Source organism: Cryptomeria japonica, chromosome 1 (genome assembly GCF_030272615.1).
Source record: "Cryptomeria japonica chromosome 1, Sugi_1.0, whole genome shotgun sequence".
Classification (NCBI taxonomy): Eukaryota; Viridiplantae; Streptophyta; class Pinopsida; order Cupressales; family Cupressaceae; genus Cryptomeria; species Cryptomeria japonica.
The window spans coordinates 506,963,819-506,985,677 of NC_081405.1; the positions used below are offsets into that span (position 1 = coordinate 506,963,819).

At 38.4% G+C, this 21,859-nt stretch overlaps 1 protein-coding gene across 2 annotated transcripts in view; it reads right to left on the minus strand.

Annotated features, from left to right (window-relative positions):
- The window catches only part of LOC131052256 (uncharacterized), a 323,457-nt gene that overhangs the window by 239,386 nt on the left and 62,212 nt on the right, over positions 1–21,859 (minus strand). For both annotated transcript variants that reach the window (XR_009107299.2, XM_057986876.2), the window contains exon 2: positions 774–901. Coding sequence is in view for 1 of the 2 variants with exons in the window: in XM_057986876.2 (XP_057842859.2) it covers positions 774–776 (3 nt within the window). In the remaining variant the exon portion in view is untranslated. The remainder of the gene's footprint in view (positions 1–773; positions 902–21,859) is intronic.

Below are 21,859 nucleotides of genomic sequence, written 5' to 3' on the forward strand. Positions count from 1 at the left end.
CGCACTTGCAAGACAGTACCTAGTTGTTTTCCATGTTCTTTCTGTGATATTTGCGAGTTTGTTGAAGTGTGGGATTGCTGGTTCTGTTGTAGTTCAAGTTTTGGTGTGTTTCTAGACTGCTGGGGAAGTCATGGCTGAAGCATATTTTCATTCATAACTCTCTGTGTGACCTCCTGCTGCTTCTAGGTATTGGCTCCTTGGTTTTCGATGTCCTCAATGATTCTTCCTATAAGTTTGCATTGGTTTTCGTGGTGTATTGAAATTTATCTTGCAAATCGAACTTAGGCTTTGGTACGCCCTATACTGGAGGTGCTTTGGGTTGTGTGTCTTGGGTTTGGGGCATTGTTAGTTGTTATTTATTTATTCTATCCATATCACCTTCCTTGTATCTTTCATTTGCATCTAGTTTGGAGGATTTCCATTGAGTATAGAGAAAGATATGAGTGATTTGGTGGGTTTTCAGCTTGCTGCCCTAAAATTACAGATTTCCAGAAGTTGGTGTTTGGGAGTGCCTTTCGTAGTGTGAGTAGGTTAGTTGATTTGGGAGTGATTTGGAGTGTTTTTGGGTGATTTTGGAGAGAGAATTGAGCATTTCTTAGTTTCTTGAAGTTGCTGGTCTGTGTGTTATTGATCCTAGGATTTCATAAATTCATGTTGAAGGATCTTTTGGGAGTTAATAACTGTTTGAAAAAATTTATCAGCATTGAACAACATTACTTCTCTATTCTATCTCTCTATTTTATATTGTAAAGTTAAGTAGTAGTACTACTAACCATTTCTGGATTGTAAGCATTCCCACTGGAAAGTGGAAGAGGCTGGCTTGCCGCCTATATTGTGATATTTGTTACTCAGTCCTACCACTGCATAAGCGGTTGAGTGATATCTGTTTGTAATGGTCCTCCTGTTGCATAAGCGGTTAAGTGATGTTTGTTGTAATTGTAAAGTTTTATTCAATTGCAATAAAAGAACAAATTATATATGTGAGAATTTTATATGATTATATTGTCTAATAATCTGATTGTTTTGTTGCAGGTTGAAGGAGAGAGATAATTAATATTTATATATGTCTTCTCCAAATGATTCATGTCGGGCTTTATATGTTTTAGAAGATCGGTCAATAGATGTCTTGACCGGTCATGTCTTTTAGACATGACCGATCAAGGCACCTATTAATCAGTGTCTTTCCATATTGCACATCCCGATTTCAATTATGTTTGGTAACTAACATTTAATACTTAAACACTCGGTTGAAACGGTATTAGTTATGATGCTTTCTTAATGGCCCGATTATAAATGTTTATCGGTATGAACTAAACTCGATAACAAATAGCATTACATATGTTATCGGGTTAATACCCCGATAGCATATTAATGCCGATTCACAAATGAATCAACATTAATATGCTATCGGGTTATTAGCCCGATAGCATTTAGATCGACGCTTAACTATGTTAAGAAAGTCGTCGATCTAATCCATCTTTATCCAATGCCAATATCATAATCATGATCAATGTTACAATCTAATAAACATATTTAGTTCGGAAAGCATAAATCAGATAATCTAATAGCATAGATGAATAAACCATAACAAAATAAAGGAGATTAACGGGTTAGAGAAGTCTTATCTTGCAGAAGCTACTAATGCATTAACACTCCCTCTTAGCTTTGGAAGATAGATAAAGTAACCTGCATCACATTTCTCTTTCATAACCAGAATAATGTCAGTCTCCAAGAATATATATCATCTATACATATGATATGAAGTACCATCAGGACACAAGATACAAATATAAAACATCACTCTAAGTATGTGACATAGAGTATCACCTAACCATGTGATATAGAAGATTCATCATTTCATTATGACAAGATATCACCTGAACACGTGATATCAGTATTGCTTAAACACGCAATACTAAGGATAAACATATGAGGATGGTTAAATTCTCATCTTATCCAGGTTGTGATATGTGCACAAACATTGTATACAAATGTTTTATCACAACACCATCATGGCACATCCATGACATACCAGAGATCCAACATGATAACTGGTTTAGAGAATCATAAGATCGTCACCTTATGATGTCTGCATACAAGTGTTCATAATCTGAGAGATCGTCACCTCTTAGATATGAACACAGGGGGTGAAACCCAAAATGTCCCAACATGACAAAAGAAGTTTACACATTAAACATCTTATTTACAAAGCAGATTACCTTTCTATCATACCTAAACCTTTTCTAAAGTGATCAATCTTCACTCTGGAAAAATGTAATATCCCTTGCCCAAACTGACTGATTTTGGCTCAAGGAATATTGTCAAAAACTTTGTATGTTGTCTTTCTCTATTCTGATTTTTGTATTTCAGATTGTTTGATACACTTTGAAAGTTGCCAAGAAATTTAGGAAGTTCACCAATGATGTTGACAATACCTCTTACAATGAACTAGTATGCGAGTGCAGTTCTTTTTGGTATTTTCAATGCATATACATGAAAACTAGATATGGAATGCATACCTACAGCCAACTGACATTTCGACAAACAACTGGTATGCAACTATTATGCTGATCATATATGCTATTAAAAGGACATTTCGTCAAACAAATGGTATGCAACATATATCTTCTTTATTGAATTCATTCCTAAGTACAATGCTGCTATGGATTTGCCAAGACTAATTGGCTTACAAAAAGACTACAGCGATGCCAAATCTGATTTTAAGTTATCACTTACAACAGCAAAATTATATGCCTAAGATTTCAATACTAGCTACTAATAGTTGCAAGAGGAACCTGATAATAGTGATGCTCGATGATGGAGATGAAAGTTGCAATCGGAATCAAGCACAAATACTGTAGCACGGCACTATTCATGCGCACTATTCACGGGTACTATTCATGCGCACTGTTCACGCGCACTGTTCATGCACACTGTTCACGGGTACTGTTCACGCACACTGTTCATGCGCACTGTTCACGGGTACTGTTCATGCGCACTGTAGCAGCAAGAACAAACTTTAAAAAGAACGATTACTAATGGCTGCCAATGAATCTTCAGGTCTGCACTCGATAGTCCTCAATATTCTTCAAACCCTTGTAGAAAACTTCACCAATTTGCACAAATGAAAGAACTGAAGTATTCTTTCCCACAACTGCAATAATTCAGGTGTTATTTCACACCTTCAAAATTGCTATCAATAGGAAGTTTTCGTTTCCTATGATCAAAGAAGAAAATTGCGAAAGCCCTAGGCTCCACAATAAAAATCAATCAAAATACTATTCATCAACTGGATGCCGAGAATGAACTCTTGCCTTTCCTTTTATTCTTTTCTTAAGAGAGCTCAAACACCTTCCTGGCCAATGTGGGATAAAGATTTATTCCCACATTAAATTATTCACTTAACGCACTTTATTATATTAAAGTGACTTTATTATTATAAAGTTACTTTAGAACTTTATAATAATATTAAAATATTAAATAAATCACTTAAGTCACTTAAACTTTAATATCTCTTGATGTACTTGTCTGATTGCTAAGCCGTCTGAGCCAGGAGTCGACTCTCCCTGTTCTCCATGTGATTGGATGCCCGTCTAAAAATAGAAACCCTGAATAGTGACTTACTATAAATAGTAAGTATGTGGAACTGAGTCTAGAAATAGCTGCAAAGGCCCAATCAAGGTCAACACTGCTAATAAGCTCTGCTCAGGTGTCTTTCTATTAATAGGAACCCTGACTCTCCCAAAATAGTAACTTACTATAAATAGTAAGTGTGCCAATCTGAGTCAAAAAAACCTGTGCAAAGGCCAAAACCTGAATCCAGCTGAAGAGTAATGTCTCTAATCACCAAGTAACTGCCACACGAGGCCCTCTATCAATAATTGTTAGCCTACGAGGGTCAAATGATAGGCTAATTCTTACAAACTCTGATGCTCGCAAAATGGGGACATTACAAAAGAGGTTTGGTCAGAATGTATGCAGTTTGATCTCCTGTACAAACATATTCTAATTGAATTACTTTCCTATCAACCATATCTCGTACATAGTGGTATGGGATCTCAATATGTTTGGACCTGTCATGGAATACTGGATTTACTGAAAGTTTTATGCAGCTCTGATTGTCACAATGAATAATAGTAGGTTTCATAGGTTCTCCAAACAATCCCACAAGCAACTTCCTAAGCCATACTGCCTCTCGAGCAGCCATAGAAGCTGCAATATATTCGGCCTCGGTGGAACTTTGAGCTACAGAAGACTACTTTCTGCTGATCCAAGATATCATGGCTGAACCTAAACTGAAACAACACCCTGAAGTGCTTTTTCTGTCAGTCACGCTGCCAGCCCAATCTGAATCTGTAAATCCATGTAGATCTATATCAACTTTCTCATATTTAAGACCAAGGTTTAAGGTACCTTGTAAGTATCTCATAATATGTTTTACTGCCACCAGGTGTATCTCCTTAGGTTCACACATAAACTGACTTAGAGCATTAACATCATAACAGATATCTGGCCTTGTATTTAATAGATACATTAGGGACCCAATCATTTGCCTGTACTGAGTAGGATCAGTGGACTGTGATTCTGCTGCTGCTTCTTTAAGTTTATGTAAGTTGGTTTCCATAGGAGAGGTCATGGGCCTACAGTTTAGCATTCTGAATCTCATCAAAATGTGCAAGGTGTACTTTCCTTGGTTTAGTACAATATTATTGGAATTCTGCCATACTTCTAACCCTAGGAAGTAATGAAGTAGTCCCAAGTCCTTCATATCAAATTCTGTGGATAGATCTTTCTTGCATTGATCTATAAGGTGATCATCTCCTGTGATTAATAGGTCATCAACATATAAAATCAATATTAGCATATCACCTTTATTTCTTTTGTAGTAGAGATTAGGATCTACATCATTTTTAGTGAAACCTAGTTTTGAGAGATAGGTGTCAATTCTTTCATACCAGGCCCTGGGAGCCTGTTTGAGCCCATAGAGAGCTTTCTTAAGTTTACATACATGAGACTCTACATTATGAATTTCAAACCCTTCAGGTTGCTCTAAGTAGACTTCTTCTAAGATCTCACCATTTAAAAATGTTGTCTTAACATCCATCTGGTGTACCCTCCATCCCTTTGCTGCTACAATGGCTAGTACAGCTCTTACCGATGTATATCTGGCAACAGGTGCAAATATTTCTTCATAATCTATTCCTTCCCTTTGTGAGAACCCTCTAGCTACAAATTTGGCCTTGTGTTTTTCAATACTGCCATCTGCAGCATGTTTGATCTTGAAAAGCCATTTAGATGAAACAACAGATTTCTTAGTTGGCCTAGGAACAATCTCCCAAACATCATTCTTCATAATGGATTGATACTCTTCAGACATGGCATCCTTCCATACTTGATGTTCAAGTGCATCTGATACATTGTTTGGTTCAACTTTAGAGAGATCATTCATAAGGGCAACATAGCTAGTGAATTTATTAGGCCTTTTACTTTCCCTGAAGGTTCCTGATGGAGCAGCAAAGTTCTGAGCTTCTGTTACAGTTTTGGTGGCCCATAGTGGTCTTTTCTTGAGTTTTTCTCTAGGTGGGTTTTGAGTTTCACCTACAGTCTCCTCAAGATTCTTCCTCTGAAGCTCAAGAGTAGGATCTTCTTCTATGTTAGGAGTAGGGATATAGATTTCAGGTTCTATTGTACTTTGGGCTCTTTTGAAGGCTAAGTCTTCTTCAAATATTACATCCCTACTAAGTTCAATATTTCTTTGACCTTGTATATAAATTCTATAGGCCTTGGATGTTTCACTATATCCTACAAGTATTCCCCTTTTTCTAGAAGGTTCTAGTTTTAGTCTTTTCTCTTTAGGTACATGTATATAGACAGGACACCCAAATATCCTAAGGTGGCTGATATCTGGCTTTATTTTGGTGAAGACTTCCTCAGGAGTTTTATCTTCAAGGTGGGAGTGAGGACATCTGTTTTGTATATATACCGCAGTGCTAGTTGCTTCTGCCCAAAGTTTGATATTTAGATTTTGATCAAGGATCATGGTTTTGGCAGCTTCTACAATAATCCTATTTTTCCTCTCAGCTACCCCATTTTGTTGAGGATTATAAGGTATTGTTAACTACCTCTTAATCCCTGAATTTTTACAAAAATCTTTAAATAATTCTGAAGTATATTCCCCCCCATTGTCAGTTCTTAGGGTTTTAATTTTATTTCCTGAGTAGTTCTCCATTAGTGATTTGAATTCTTTAAACCTATTGAGGATCTCTTCTGATTCTTTATATTTCAAAAAGTAGATCCAAGTTTTCCTAGAGTAGTCATCAACAAATATTACATAATACAAAAATCCCCCTAGAGAGGGTTCGGACATAGGTCCACATACATCAGAATGAACTAATTCTAATATTTTGTTTGTCTTCCTAATACTATTTTGGAAGGCACCCTTGGTATTTTTACCTAGGGCACATCCCTTGCATGCCTCTGAATGATATTGCTTCAACTTAGGTAGACTTGTGACAAGATTTCCCATAGATGATAAAGCCCTATAATTCAGGTGGCCTAGTCTTCTATGCCACACCTCATTTGCATTTGTGGCTTCATGAATTAAGGCTAAGTTGGGCTCTATGCATAGCTCATACAAATAGCCTTGTCTTTGTCCAATGACTTTAGCTTTCTTGATGGTAGAATTTCTCGGCCAAGCTAACACCTTGTTTTCCATGGTCACTCTGTATCCATTATCCTCTAGTGCTGATATGGAGACTAGATTTCTTTTGATGTTGGGGACATATAGTACTCCTTCAAGTTGCAATGACATGCCTATCTTTAATTTGATGATGCAGGTTCCAATTCCTCTGACTGGATGTCAGGAATCATCTCCGATGGTCACTTCCTCATCATTCTCCTCTATCATGGAGTCTAGCACTTCTCTAAAACCGGTAATGTGTCTGGATGAACCACTGTCGATCACCCATGAGTTAGACTTGTTTGTTGTATGGCTTGTGAGTGCTGAGTAGAGGACATAGTTCTCGAAGTCATCTTCCCTTTTGGATTTTCCTACTTTGACAAATGTGGCTTGTTTGGCTCTCTCCGGACATTTCGCAACATAGTGTCCAAATTTCTCACACCTATAACATTGAATATGTGATAGGTCTTTCTTTGGAGTGTTCTTGCCTTGATGACTTTTTCTTTTCCTAAATTGCTTCTTCTTACTTTTCTTATTTGCGTTAGTATTTAGGACTTGAAAGTCTTCGTCTATGTTCTTTTGTTTTATTCCAATTTTGTTCAATCTCGACTCTTCTTGGAGACAATCATCTCTTAACCTTTCAAACTTAGGATATTTGGACCTTGCACTAATGCCTTGGACAAATGTATTCCATCCACTGGGCAGCCCATCTAGAGCAATGAGTGTTAATTCTTTACTCTGGATCTCATAATCAAGGGTTGCAAGTTCATCTCTTAGGGTTGATATTCGCATGAAGTAGGAGTTGATTGTCTCCCCTTTGTTCATCGTGATATGATTTATCTCTCGTTTCAATGTCAAAGTACGACTTGCATTTGATATCTCAAATGTCCTTTCAAGTGCTTTGAACATTTTGTAAGCCGTCTCTTGTTTCTTTATGATGGGCATTATGTTGTTTCTTACCCCATCAACTATTATTTTAATAGCCTTTTCATTTCCCTCAATCCATGTTGTTTTGTCAGGTTCATTCTCAGGTGCTGCACTTTCAGTTTGAACATATGAATCAACTTTGTTTTCTCTCAAAATCATTTTGATTCTAAACTTCCAAGCTAAGAAATCATCGCTACCTCCGAGTCTATCTTCGAATCTAACAGCGCTAGCCATTTTGGAAATGTGATGTAATATATAATTTTGTTCTTGAATTATTCAGAAATTGAATAGCCTCAGATTCGATTAGCCTCGCTCTGATACGATGTAAAGTTTTATTCATTTGCAATAAAAGAACAAATTATATATGTGAGAATTTTATATGATTATATTGTCTAATAATCTAATTGTTTTGTTGCAGGTTGAAGGAGAGAGATCATTAATATTTTTATATGTCTTCTCCAAATGATTCATGTTGGGCTTTATATGTTTTAGAAGATCGGTCAATAGATGTCTTGTTTAGACATGACCGATCAAGGCACCTATTGATCGGTGTCTTTCCATATTGCACATCCCGATTTCGGTTATGTTTGGTAACTAACATTTAATACTTAAACACTCGATTGAAACGGTGTTAGTTATGATGCTTTGTTAATGGCCCGATTATAAATGTTTATCGGTATGAACTAAACCCGATAACAAATAGCATTACATATGCTATGGGTTAATACCCCGATAGCATATTAATGCCGATTCATAAATGAATAGACATTAATATGCTATCGGGTTATTAGCCCGATAGCATTTAGATCGACGCTTAACTATGTTAAGCAAGTCGTCGATCTAATCCATATTTATCCAATGCCAATATCATAATCATGATCAATGTTACAATCTGATAAACATATTCAGTTCGGAAAGCATAAATCAGATAATCTAATAGCATAGATGAATAAACCATAACAAAATAAAGGAGATTAATGGGTTAGAAAAGTCTTATCTTGCAGAAGCTACTAATGCATTAACAATAATGATCCTCCCGCTGCATAAGCGGTGGAGTTGAGCTTGTTTGGTGTGTTCAATCCTCCCGTTGAAACATTGTGGTTGAGTGATTCGTGTTTTGGGAGTGTTCTCTTGGCTGGTTTACCGCCAAGCTTCTTGATTCACCCCCTGGATAAGCAGAAGGGGTTGGCTTGCCGCCCATTATTGTATTCAGCACTTCAACAGATTATTACTAACAATCCCTTGCTACCGTATGCTCTCACCCTCCCAGTCTAGGCTCTCGGTGATCAAAAGGTGTAGGGTTCCCTTCAGTTGTTTGGATTTCATTATTCTAACCCTAACGAGTGATTGGTGTGATTGTAATCTTGCTATTGAAAAATCGAAAAAAATTAAGGGGAATATTACAATTATGTTTGTGAAACCCAAAGCCAACCCAATGGTTTGTAGTCTCCTTAGGTTAGTGAAAATTACTAGTTTCATTTCCTTGTGGTTTCTCAGTTTATGTTAATTGGCATCTTCATTGTTATTCAAAAGTGTGCAATTAAATTTCATAGATTATCAAAGTCAAAGAGACAAATATTGTGCTCAAAATTCAAGCCAAATGAACTTGTATGTTCAACTAGAGATCCTCCATGAATTTTTAAAAAGATCTGGTTTCTAGAAAATTCTTACAATTCTCTAACCTTTTCTTGAATTAGATAGAAGTATATATATATGTAATTTGAACTTGTTTGGCTGCAATTACTAAACATTTAAGTCATCGAGCTCTTCTACAAAGGGCCAAATTCCTATACAAGTGAGCTCAAGGTCTCAATGCAGTCCAAGTTCGCACCTGGGTTCATCCCAGGTGCGTTCCTAGCACCCGAGTTCTTTGTGGGTATGGTTTAGTCATACCCACAAAGAACTCGGGCGCTAGCGACACACTCAAGCCGAACCTGGGTGTACCTGGCCACATGGGCAACCAAAACAGCCCCACCAACAATAAAAACAATTTTTAATGCTTTCAAAAGCCATTAAAACCCTAATTTCGCCCATATGAGACATTTGTCACCTATTTGCTCATTAACTAATTTCGTTGCTCCATACTTGCATTTTTCACCATTTTTTCCTTCCAAGCTTGTTTTGAAGGTGGTTGCATTTTTCTTCGAAGGTGAAGGTTACAAACGTGTGACACACACATCAAAGGCTTAGGAATTGTTGCCGAAGGCAGATTTAGCCATCAAAGGTGAGTGAATCCTCATTTTTTTCAATTTTTTCAAGATTTTTCAAGTTTTTTTAAAAATTTTATTATTAAGTTTTGAATATTTTTTTACACATTGTATGCATATGAGGGGGTTATAATGCTGAATTTTTCCAATTTTTTTCAATAATGTTTTGAGTTTTCCATTTTAGGTTCAATATTGATACATAATGGCTGCAAGTGGAAGCTCTGCCTCTAGTTTAGTTGTCGAGGCCTAAATTTGAAGCGAACCCTTTTAAAATTGATGAGGATTCACCATTTTGTCATTATACTACAATGATCAAGCAAAAATATGGTGGTGGGAGTTTTCTTTGGCAATGTAAGTGGCATAGAGTATACCAGCTGATACTTTCAAGTGAAAGGTCACTTTTGTGCCATCCAGGGGCAAGATGGCAATGTGCTGCCAAAAGCTCTAACTCTGCAATATATTAGAGAACAAGAGGAAGCCGATAGGAGAAGCAACAAACCAAAGACTAATCATCCTCTTTCCAAGGCAACCTCAAAGAGGCCTCTTAGTAGTGGCTCCACAAGACTGACTAGCCCACATCCTTTCACGGCAATGCCACCACCTTTTGTACTAGAGGATGTTGTGGTTACATGAAAAAGAGGCCCACTGGATAGGCCTTCAAAACTAAAAGCAAATAGGTTGTAGATCAAAGTGTTATTGGTTGTATTTATGGCAATGGGCTTCCTTTCAACATTGTTAGATCACCTTATTTTCGAGAGATGGTGCACACCCTTTGTAATACACCTCCTGATTATGTTTGTCCTAGGTATGAAAAGGTGCAAACCACCTTATTGGCAAAGGACAAAGCTTCCTTAGAGACACAAATGAGAGCCATCAAAGATACATGGCCCGAAACAGATGTGTCCATCGTTTCTGATGGATGGAAAGATTGCAAAAATAGGCCATTAATCAATGTTATAGCAGCGTCCCCTAAAGAGGAGATGTTTTTGAAAGCAGTGGATTGTGAGGGGCAAGTGAAAGATGCAAGTTTCATGGCCAATATCCTCATACGATGTATTGACATGGTGGGGCCTCAAAATATTGTCCAAGTCATAACAGGCAATGCTAAAAATTGTAAGGCAACTGCAACTATAGTTTTGGCTACATATAGTCACTTTTTTGGACACCATGTCCAATCCACTCACTCAATTTAATCATACAGAAGATTGGCACACAAATTGATTGGGTCAAACAAGTTTACACGAAGGGCAAGGAGATTCAAATGTTTGTGACTAATCATCACATGTCACAAGCCATATTCAGGACCTTCTCCAAGTTGGAGTTGTTGAAGGCAATTTAAATTTTATTTTTTTATTTTTTATTTTTCATTTTTTATAGTTGATATTGTTGTCACCAAGATTGCACCCATAATGCTTAGGCTGAAAGCTCAGCAATCTTGTGAAACGTGGAATGATCCTCAGGCCTGTGGGTTGCCTATCTTGAGGATCAATCTCCAGATGAAGGGCTGGTAGAAGCATTCTCAGCTGTATGCATTTTATTTTTTTTCAATAAAAGCAGCAAACTTTGCCTTCTCCAATCTATGTTTTGTGTGATTAATGGATGATTTGATGTGATTTTTTGTGATTCAATGCATAGAATCCTTGAATTATGTCTCATTAGTATGCCTTAATATGGAATACAAACAGGTTATAAGTTGTATTGATATATTCAGTTGTTGAGTTGTGAAAGCATCAGGTTTTCCTTCAAAAATCTGGAAACAAAATATTTGTAAGATGAGCAAGAAGGAACTCTTTTTCAGTCTAGGTACTACGCTATTAGTCATGTACACACACATTTTTATTTTATTCAATTTTCTATTGTAGATGAATAGTAGTATTAAGAATGGAACTTAATAGAAAATGAAACCAATTGGAATTCTGAAGATAAGAAATAATTGAATCTGTTAAAATGACATAGTGGGTTTTCATTTACTCAAAATTCGTGAGTATATACGTATGTAAGAATTGATAATTATTATCAATTTGTATCGTGGATCCCCTATTGCTAATCAATATTACATGAATAAGGTTGCAAAATGCAAGAAAAATGTGATATAATATTCTAAAAAATGAATTTAAAGATATAATAAGTTTGCAAAATAAATCTTCTTATGAAGCACTTTTGTTTGATTTAATTTAAATCTGAGTTGTGCATAGAGTTAAGCTAATTTTTTGAGAATCTTTGTGAGTTAATGCAGCTGCTAAGGTTTTTAGATATTTGGTGCATCACCTCCCTTTAGGATAGGTTTCATTTCCAAGTTATCCTTCTATCCTTTTTCCATCAAGAGATTACTTTGCAGGAGGTATTCATGAGGGAACTGTTGTGACCATTTCACACATCGCCCCGTCAAAATGGGGACCCCCCCTTTTTTTTGCTCAAGTCTTAGTCTCTTAGTCTAATATCTCCCTCTCGTAGGTGAAATGAGTGAGTTTGTAGCTTCTAAATATCATGAAAATTCAAGTCATCTTGAGTTCAACCGAAGAGTGTGAGAGACTGCTAGATAAGGAAACTTCAAGTGCCCCCCTCCCAGAGCGAATTTCACTCTTATTCCCTCAAGTTGAAGGAGAAGACATATTAGAGGTGAGTTTTGAGGTCTTATAGTATATAGAAACATGAACAAAGGCATGAAGTAGTGCAATACAACTTGAGAGTACATTTTCAAGCAACTTCAAATGCTTAAGGTTGAGGGCGAAAATTTCAAGTGCTCCTCTTGAAGAGCAAAATTCACTTCAAACGCCCTTAGTTGAGAGCTAAGTTGTTCTATAAGCCTTGTTTTGACAAGTTTGATTGGATGGGATGAAGCAAGGTGAGCAAGCAAACACTAAGTGTTGAATTTCAATCCACTTCATGTGCACAGCATTTGGAGCGAACTTCATGTGCATCTCCCTCAGAGCGAAAATCCCTCCTAAGACTTCATGATGAGCATGGTATCACGCATTAGAGTTGAGAAGTAAGTGAAAGAGAGCAAAGGAGAGTTGGAGTCTTGATTTGAAATCAACTTCATGTGCCTAGCCTCAGGAGCAAAATTTAGGATCATCACTTTTTGAAAGAATCTGCCTTAGAAGCCTTGTTTGAGTGCGAGTTAGAGTGTTTGAGTGATGATAGCGAGCATGATTTTAATTGGAAGATCACTTCAAATGCTCCTTCTTTGGAGAGAAGTTTACTTCATGTGCTCTTTAATAGGGGCGAATATTTCCTTTTAGGCCATCATGAGGTAAGATTGACGTATTTGTTTTGTCAATGAAGGTTTGAAAATCCTAGGGATTGAATGAAATAATGAAGTGATGACTTGAAATTCACTTCATGAGCGAGGTAATTGGAGTGAACTTCATGTGGAGGGCAATTGGAGCGAACTTCATGTCCGGGGCAATTGGAGAGAACTTCATGTCCGAGGCAATTGGAGCGAACTTCATGTGCTTGAAAGTTGGAGCGAACTTCATGTGCTTACCTCCAAGAGCGAACTTCATATGCTTGCCTCCAAGAGCGAACTTCTTGTGCATGGGATCAAGAGAGAACTTCAAGTGCAAAGGTAATGGAGCGGACTTTACTTAAAGTGCTCCTAATTGAGAACAAATTTGCAAGATTGCTTATAAGACCACTACCTTGAGCAAGGATGAAAGGCGGGATTTGAAGGTAACTTCATGTGAACCCAAAGTAGAGCGAACTTCATGTGCATAAGAGATGGAGCGAACTTCATGTGTTTACCTTTGAGAGTGAACTTCATGTGTTTGCCTTTGAGAGTGAATTTTGTGTGCCTTGGTTTAAGAGCAAACTTCATGTGCTTGCTAATTGGAGCGAACTTCATGTGAATAGGTTTAGGAGCGAACATCATAAGAACCTTGTTCAATGCACTTTCAAAGATTAATCAAACACTACTTTGGCACCAAAAATCGAATTCGAATTTGAATGAAAAAGTGTAAGTCGGCCAGCATTAAAAAAGATAATAACAAATTTTCTTTGCTAAATCAGGTCGGCCTTCATAGGAAAAGACACAACCTTTCCTTAATCACCTATAAGAGGAGATTTAAGCATTCATTTCAAATCAAATCAAACAAATCCTTCTCTCTAATTAGCGAATTTCAAGCAAGCAGCAAACTTCATTAAGATCAGCGAATTCAATCAGCATTAAGGGTGAATTCAAGTAGCGAACTACATCCTCCAAAAGCAACATCCATCAGCAAGATAGCAAATTCAATCAGCACTAAAGCGAAATCATCTAGCAATCAAGAGGATCGAATTTCATCATTGAGCTGAGAAATTCACTAGGAAACAGCGAATTTGCTCAGGAAAGAAAAATAGTCACAGCGAACTACATCAGCATCACAACAAATTCAAGTGAATTCACCTATCACAAGGCTAAATTATCCAGCAGTCACCTTGTTGATCAGATTTAAGGTTAAATATCAAGAGGATAAGAGGTAAGTATTGTGTTTTAACTGATAGAGGATCAGGTATAGGTCTGATAGAAGTCAGATATTGATCTTTTCACTACTAAAAGATGCAGATGGGTGTAAAATCAGTCATGTAACATTTAATTTTAGATTCATTGGAATGTAAGATTGATCTAAGTCGATATTGTGGACTATTCATTATCATTCTCATTAGCAAATAGATTTAATTACATTAATATCTTGCCTACCTTTCACCATTTTCCTAACTTACACATCTCTTATAGGTGAGGGATGGCGGCACCTAAACCTGGTGGAACTGTCAACCGTCAAGCGCTCATCAAAGAAGACTCGAAGAGCGGTGCATTAGAAACCAAAATCACCTCTCATTGGGGCAGAATAGGAGACACCAATCTCGGGAAATTTGACGCCAAGAAGTTCCGGAGCCCGTTATACACAAGTGAGCCTACTGCTACAGCGAAGAAGATGATCGATAGCGGGATTATAAATTCAACTGGCGGGATTATAAATTCAACTGGCTTCCCTCCTGTAGTGCAATGCTATGAGTTAATCGTTGAATGTGCTCAACACTATGATTCCCCCTCAAGAAGAATAGTGGCGAAGGATGGAAGAGTACTTGCATATCTCTCGGAGACAGCAATTAGTGAAGCATTTCATCTACCTGAGCCTAAGGACATGATCTACGTAAGTGTGGAAGGAGTTAAGTCAGCCTATGATAATGATCCAGAAGCTTGTCCAAAGATCATCGACAAGTTTTGGTTAAAGAGTAGAGGTGGTAAGAGCAGATGACCCGGCAGATTACATAGAGTGGACTTCAAAGATGAATTCAAAGACTTCATCGAGTGATTGGTGCACCTAAGGCTTCATATTTCGAGGACATTTCATAGAGACTGTCACTTATGGCAAAAACGCAATTAATTGAGTGAGGCTCACCAGCAACAATATCAATCTGCAACTAAGAAGACTATTGCACGCAAGGACATTCTACATGAGCTCCTATGTTATATACTCTCTTGCAAGGAATTACGAGTATCCCGGACTGATGTATAGAGGCATAGTCGGAAGAGAACCAAGAGAGATAAAAGTGCATGAGTGCTATACACAACTTCATCAGCCAACCAAACAACACAATAGAAGAGTGAATGATACATTCACTATGCACATCACAAGGTCACTTCAAGGTGCACTTCATCAAAGGCTCTCTCCAAAAGCACAAGCATTGGTTCAACAATATGGTGCATGGTTCATCCAATTCCCGAAGTTCACTTATATCAGAATTCACGGATGTCCTTCTCCTCACTACATGTTGCCACACTACCCGACACACAGAATAGTGCTACTTGAGGTGGTGAGACAATTGGTAGCATATGTCAAAGCATACAAGCACAAACACGGAACTAGTGTCTCTTTTCCTATTTCACTTGAAGACTCTATTGAAGCGTGTCCTTCTATTCAAGCAGCTGAGAATGCCAAAAGAGAGTTAACCCTCTATTCACTCAAGCCATTCACTCCTAGAGATCACTTTGATCCATATGGTAATGTAAAAGGAATTATGGGAAAGAAGTATGGACACCAGTGGCAGTTAGAAGACTATTGGATGAACATTCAAGATGATGTAGAAGTAAAGAAAAAGATGTATTCCAAGCAACCTCTCGATTTCATTAGGAAATGTAAGTTGTTTAATGTTGCTGATCAAGTACAGGATAGCGGCAAATATCTCCAATCAGCCTATGCCAAAGAAAGCAAGGAAATCCAGATCAATTGGGTTGACTTGGAGGTCACAGATTTGAAGGAGTTGATGAAACAAGTCTTGGAATACACTCGTATATGGATAGACATTCAGCATCAGAAATTGAAAGAGCAAAATATAACAATGGCATTCCACTCAGAAGCAAGGAAAGACAATGAAGATGATGCAAGCGCTAGTGGAAGTGCTTCTCAATCATCTCACTCAAGAGGTTTGAAGAGAAAAGATGATAGTGGAGAAAAGGAGTCATCAAGGAAGAAGCATAAATCAATTTCCAGTCATCCTTCCTTCAGGCATGAAGAAGAATTCAATCAAGACGAAAGGCATGAAGAACAAAGGGTAGATAAGGAGTTGAGTCGAGCAGATGAATCAATGGAATCTGCAGTACACGATAAAGGCAAAGAGAAGTCATCACAAGAACAAGAAGATCTCACTCATCACATTCAAGAGATCGATGGAGACAAAGAAGAAGACAATGATGAGACCACTTCACCACCTAGAGATGAGCAGATGCTTGAAGAAACACAAGTTGAAGAAGGGAGATCATCTATTCTTGAATGGCTTAAGGAAAGGCTAGCTAGAGAGGTGATAGTACTTGATGAAGAACCAACATATAACATAGGGAGCCTTCTAAGTCGAACTTGAGAGGTCACCTATAAAAAGAAAGCTACGAAGATGTCTAAGGTGATCAAAGATGATTCGGGTTCTCGAAAGTTACAAATAGCTACTCCAATGGTTGACAAGTATGAAGATGAAATCACAACAGATGAATATGATATGGAGACTATTGATTTGGGACCACTCACCTCCGAGCAAGCTATAGGTGATTCATTGAAGGTAGTTAATGATATGCTTAGAGAAAAAGTAGAGAAGAATAAAAGGTTGGAAAGGGAGATAAGTACGTGGAGAAACTACTTCCAGCAATTCCAAGAACCATTGAGACAACAGAGTCTAGCAGCTACACCACCTCCCTTGCTTCCTGTGGAATTAGTTGATCATATGGAGAAGATGACGAATTCAGCACAACTGATGGACACATGGATAGAAGACTCATATGCCAAAGTTAGCAAGTTCATGAAGGGTATAATGAAGACACTTGATACAGTCATAAAAGTCCTTGGAAGGACTCATGCCCTCATAGAAGCCTTCGAAGCATTTGCTCATACTAGAGATGTCATCATTCCAGTACTGCAAGTAATAAGGAAAACACCTAGGGAAGTTTTAACAAGAGAGAAAATAAGAAGAGAAGGATCTACGCCTAGCTTCCTACATTGGAGTAGTCTACTTCGCACAAAGAAGATAATTTTTGAAGATATTGGAAATGGGTGCAATCAAGTTCAAGATGATATGCACCTTATTCATGAGAAGATAGTATAAGTAGCATAGATCGTTTTGGAGAGGAAGATTGATCCTGGGATGATTATAGAAGCCAGAGAATTGGAGGAAAGAATAAGAGTTATCTTTCATGGGACTGATGGAATGATCACCAAAAAGCAATTGGAAGATATGTTCGCACTCGTAGTATTATTACGCAAGTAATTGGTAAAAAATTGAATGTATTAACAATGAGCAAACGCTCAATAAATAGGATTACAAAGAATTACAAGAGGGCAAGTTTCTAAAAAGAAACTGCCAATAAGATCGAGCAAGATCTTATTAAGATATTTACACTAAGTTTACAATATTGAGCATTAATAATAAAATAATAAAGTATTATTCTAATACCCTCCCTTAATGCTCAATCTATCAACTACACCAATAGACCCCCTGAATTTTACAAACTTATCTGGACTGAGGGGTTTGGTGAAAATATCTACTGACTGCTCTGAGGTAGGAACATACAACCACTGAATGGATCCGTCTTCAAACAACTGCGGAATGTAGTGACAATGAAGTTCTGTATGTTTGGTTCTCTCACGGAAGACTGGATTCTTGGCAAGTTTGAGAACTCCCTGATTGTCCGAAAACAAGGGAGTCGAACCTGCTTGAGATATTTGCATATCTCCAAGCATCCGGCGAAGCCAAACTGCCTCACAAGCTGCCTTAACAGCTCCTCTATACTCTTCTTCTGTCGAAGAGAGAGCCACTGCCTGCTGCTTCTTACTAGTCCAGGTGACTGCACCAAATCCCAAACTGAACACATCCAAAGGTTGATTTCTTGTCATCAACTGAGCCTGCCCAATCTGAATCTGTGAACGCACTGAGTCTAGTATCATCACTCCTAGTGTAAAGATGTCCACAATTCGAGGTGCCTTTCACATAGCGCAGGACACACTTTGCTGCTACCCAATGATCAGCCCCGGGGGCCGTCATGAAGTGTGAGATGTAGCTCACTACAAAACTGAGGTCGGGTCTAGTGGCAGTGAGATAGATGAGACTACCCACTAGTTGCCTGAATTGTGTTTCATCTACAAGAGGAGAATCAAACTTGGCTAACAATTTCAAACCAGTCTCCATAGGTGTGGAAGCAGGTTTGCAATCCTGCATTCGAAACCTGCCAAGCAAGCTTCTGGCATACTTAGACTGAGAAAGGAAGATTCTGCTATCAGTCTGCCAAACCTCAACACCCAAACAATAATGAAGAAGTCCTAAATCTATCATATCAAAAGTGTTGCATAAATCCTGTTTGATTTCTGAAATCAACTGTGCTGAATTCCCAGCAATGATCAAGTCATCCACATAGACAACAAGAAAGAGAATATCATTACCAGAGTGTTTGAAATACAGATTATTGTCTGAAGGACTACGCTAAAAGCCATGAGCAACCAAGTACTGATCAATTTTTATGTACCATGCTCAAGGAGCCTATTTAAGTCCATAGAGTGCTTTTCGGAGTCTACACACTTGCGGTTCTGAACCGGCAACCTTGAAACCAGGAGGTTGCGTCATGTAGACTTCTTCCTACAATTCACCATTGAGGAAGGTACTCTTCATGTCCATCTGATGGACTTTCCAACCATATTGAGCTGCAATGGTGAGAAGAAGACAAATAGTACTCATCTTGGCAGTAGGAGCAAAAGTCTCCTCATAGTCAATGCCTTCTCGCTGTGTGAATCCTCGAGCAACTAATCTGGCCTTATATTTATCTAAGGTACCATCTGCATGATACTTGACCTTATATACCCATTTACAACTAATGGGTTTCTTCCCTAGAGGAAGATCTGAAAGAACCCAGGTGTGATTCTTCTGAAGACTTTGGAATTCAGTATCCATTGCCTGTTCCCACTCTGGAATCCCTTTGGCCTCTGCATATGTTTGAGGCTCATAGATACTGTGGATGTTAGCCATAAGAGCAAAATTAACTGTGTTTTATTGTTTGCCCTTATTTCTGGAAGCTCTACCCTCAATGAGCTCATCTGGACGAAGAGCACTAATGGTCTTAGCCCACCATTTAGGCTGAAGAGTAGATGTGCCAACATCAGGAGCAGGAGGAATAACTAGAAGAGGAAGATGATCAGGATCAGGAGTAGGAGGAAGATGAGCATCTTCCGAACGAAACTCGGGTAGTGCATCATCAAATACAGAATCTGCATCATCCCTCCCATTAGGTGAACCGAATGGAAGACAGATACCCAAGTCAGAAGCCTTCAAAGGCTAATCCTCAAAATGTTGCTAAGACGAGGAAAGTTGAAATGTTTCTCGTTCTTCATCAAAGACAACATCACGACTGAAGATAAGACGATCAGAGTCTACATCAATCAGTCGGTAAGCCTTATGGTTGTCACTGTACCCTGTAAACATGAGCTTCTGACTCTTGGAATCCAACTTAGTGCGTTTAGCATCAGGAATCCACACATAAGCTAAAGAGCCAAAAACTTTCAAATGGTTGATCCTAGGTTTGCGACCAAACCATTCTTCGGAGTCTTATTTTTAACAGCATGAGTGGGTGACCTATTAAGAAGATAGACTATTGTGAACACTGCTTCTGCCCAATATTTCTTAGGAACGTTTCTATGTTCCATCATAGACCTAGCCATTTCTATAATGGTGCGGTTACGACGTTCTACAACGTCATTTTGCTGAGGGGTGTATGGTGTGGTTAACTGACATTTTATGCCGTGTATCACAAAAAGTAGAGAAAGTAGAAGAACAAAACTCCCCCCCATTATCAGACCTAAGAGTAATAATAGAAGAACTAGACTCTTTTTCTACTAAGGCCTTAAATTTCTGAAATACAGTAAGCACATTTGATTTTTGCTTAAGGAAATACACCCACATTTTACGACTGAAATCATCAACAAAAAGCAAGAAATACTTGCACCCAGTAACAGAAGTAGTATTCATAGGACCACATACATCAGCGTGGACCAACTGCAGTACCTTAGAGGCACGCCATGAGTCACCATTCTTGAACGGTGTTCGGTCCTGCTTCCCAACCTGGCAAGCTTCACAAACGTGATGATTATGAGTCTGAATATCAGGTAGACCATGTACTAAGTCTTCCCGAACAAGCTGTGCAAGATAATGAATGTTCAAGTGACCATATCGCTGATGCCAGAGACTGCCGATAGATGAAGATTTAGCTGCGAAGGCATGCTCAAGAGAATCGCCTGTATCCACAAGTCTATAGAGACCATGATCCTCAATGCCAACAGCTACAGGAGTGCTAGAAGCACAATCAACAATCGAGCACTTATGTGTACTGAAAACGACATCCAGCTGAGGAGAAAGCCGCATAACCTGACTGACAGAAAGGAGGTTAAGTTCCATACCAGGAACATAGTACACATTGAGGAATATGAGATTCCTCTCTCCAGACTATATTTGAACGTTGCCCTTGCCGACAACAGTGTACTCTTCACCACCTCCAAAAATAACTGAATCAGTGTAGGGACAGAACTCAACAAACCAGTCACGCCTGTGAGTGAAATGACAAGAAGCACCAAAATCAATGTACCAGGCAGAAGACTTCACATGATCTACAAGTCTTTTAGCCATTAAGGCATAAAAGGTAGACTCTTTTTGCTCTGTGTGCTCAGCAACATTGGCTTTAGGCTGAGACCCTCCTTGCTTCCACTGCTCGGAAGCCAATCTGGTACGGCAATCTTTGATCATATGACCAAATTTGTGACAGTAATTGCATTGCACCTTCGTTTTCTTGGAACCATCCTGAGACTGAGAAGAGCCCTTCTGCTGAAAGGACTAGATGACTGGGATTTGCCTTTATCCTTGTGAAAGGATTTGGCAGCAAAGGCATGTTCTGAGGAGGCTGAAGTAGCACCGCTACCAAACTGTTGTTTCCAATGATCCTGCTGCAGAAGTTTGGTGCATAACTCTGGAAATTTCAGATCAACATTAGTAGAAGTAACGTTGAGAATCTCTATAAAGTGCTCATACGGTTTTGGTAGACTTTTCAAAGTAATGACTACCATATCCTCTTCCTCCATTTGCCGACTAATAGCTTCGAGCTGATCTCGAATGTCCTTAATCTTTGTAAGATGCTCCTGTAAGGACATGCGTTCATCCATCATAATGGAGAACAGTTGATTCTTCAGAAAAAAGGCTCGACTCTTGTCGAATGTCTCATGCAACTCCTTCAGATGCTTCCAGATTTTTGCAACTGACTTGCCGAAGGAATCTGAGGTAGCTGGTCATCTGTAACAGAGAGCTTGAGAAGCATAACAACTTCTCGATTGTGGTCATCAAACTTGTCCTGGTCAGCTCCAGGTGTTTGAGGACGGGACTCCGTGCCCAAAACAAGATTATCCAGGCGGCGATATTCAAAAATAGTCAGCATGCGCTACTTCCAGGTGTTATAATTTTTCCCATTAAATCGTTGACTGCCTTCCAACATCAAGTTGGTCAATGACACCATCTTGCACGTTTCCCAATGCACGAAAAATGAAAAAAC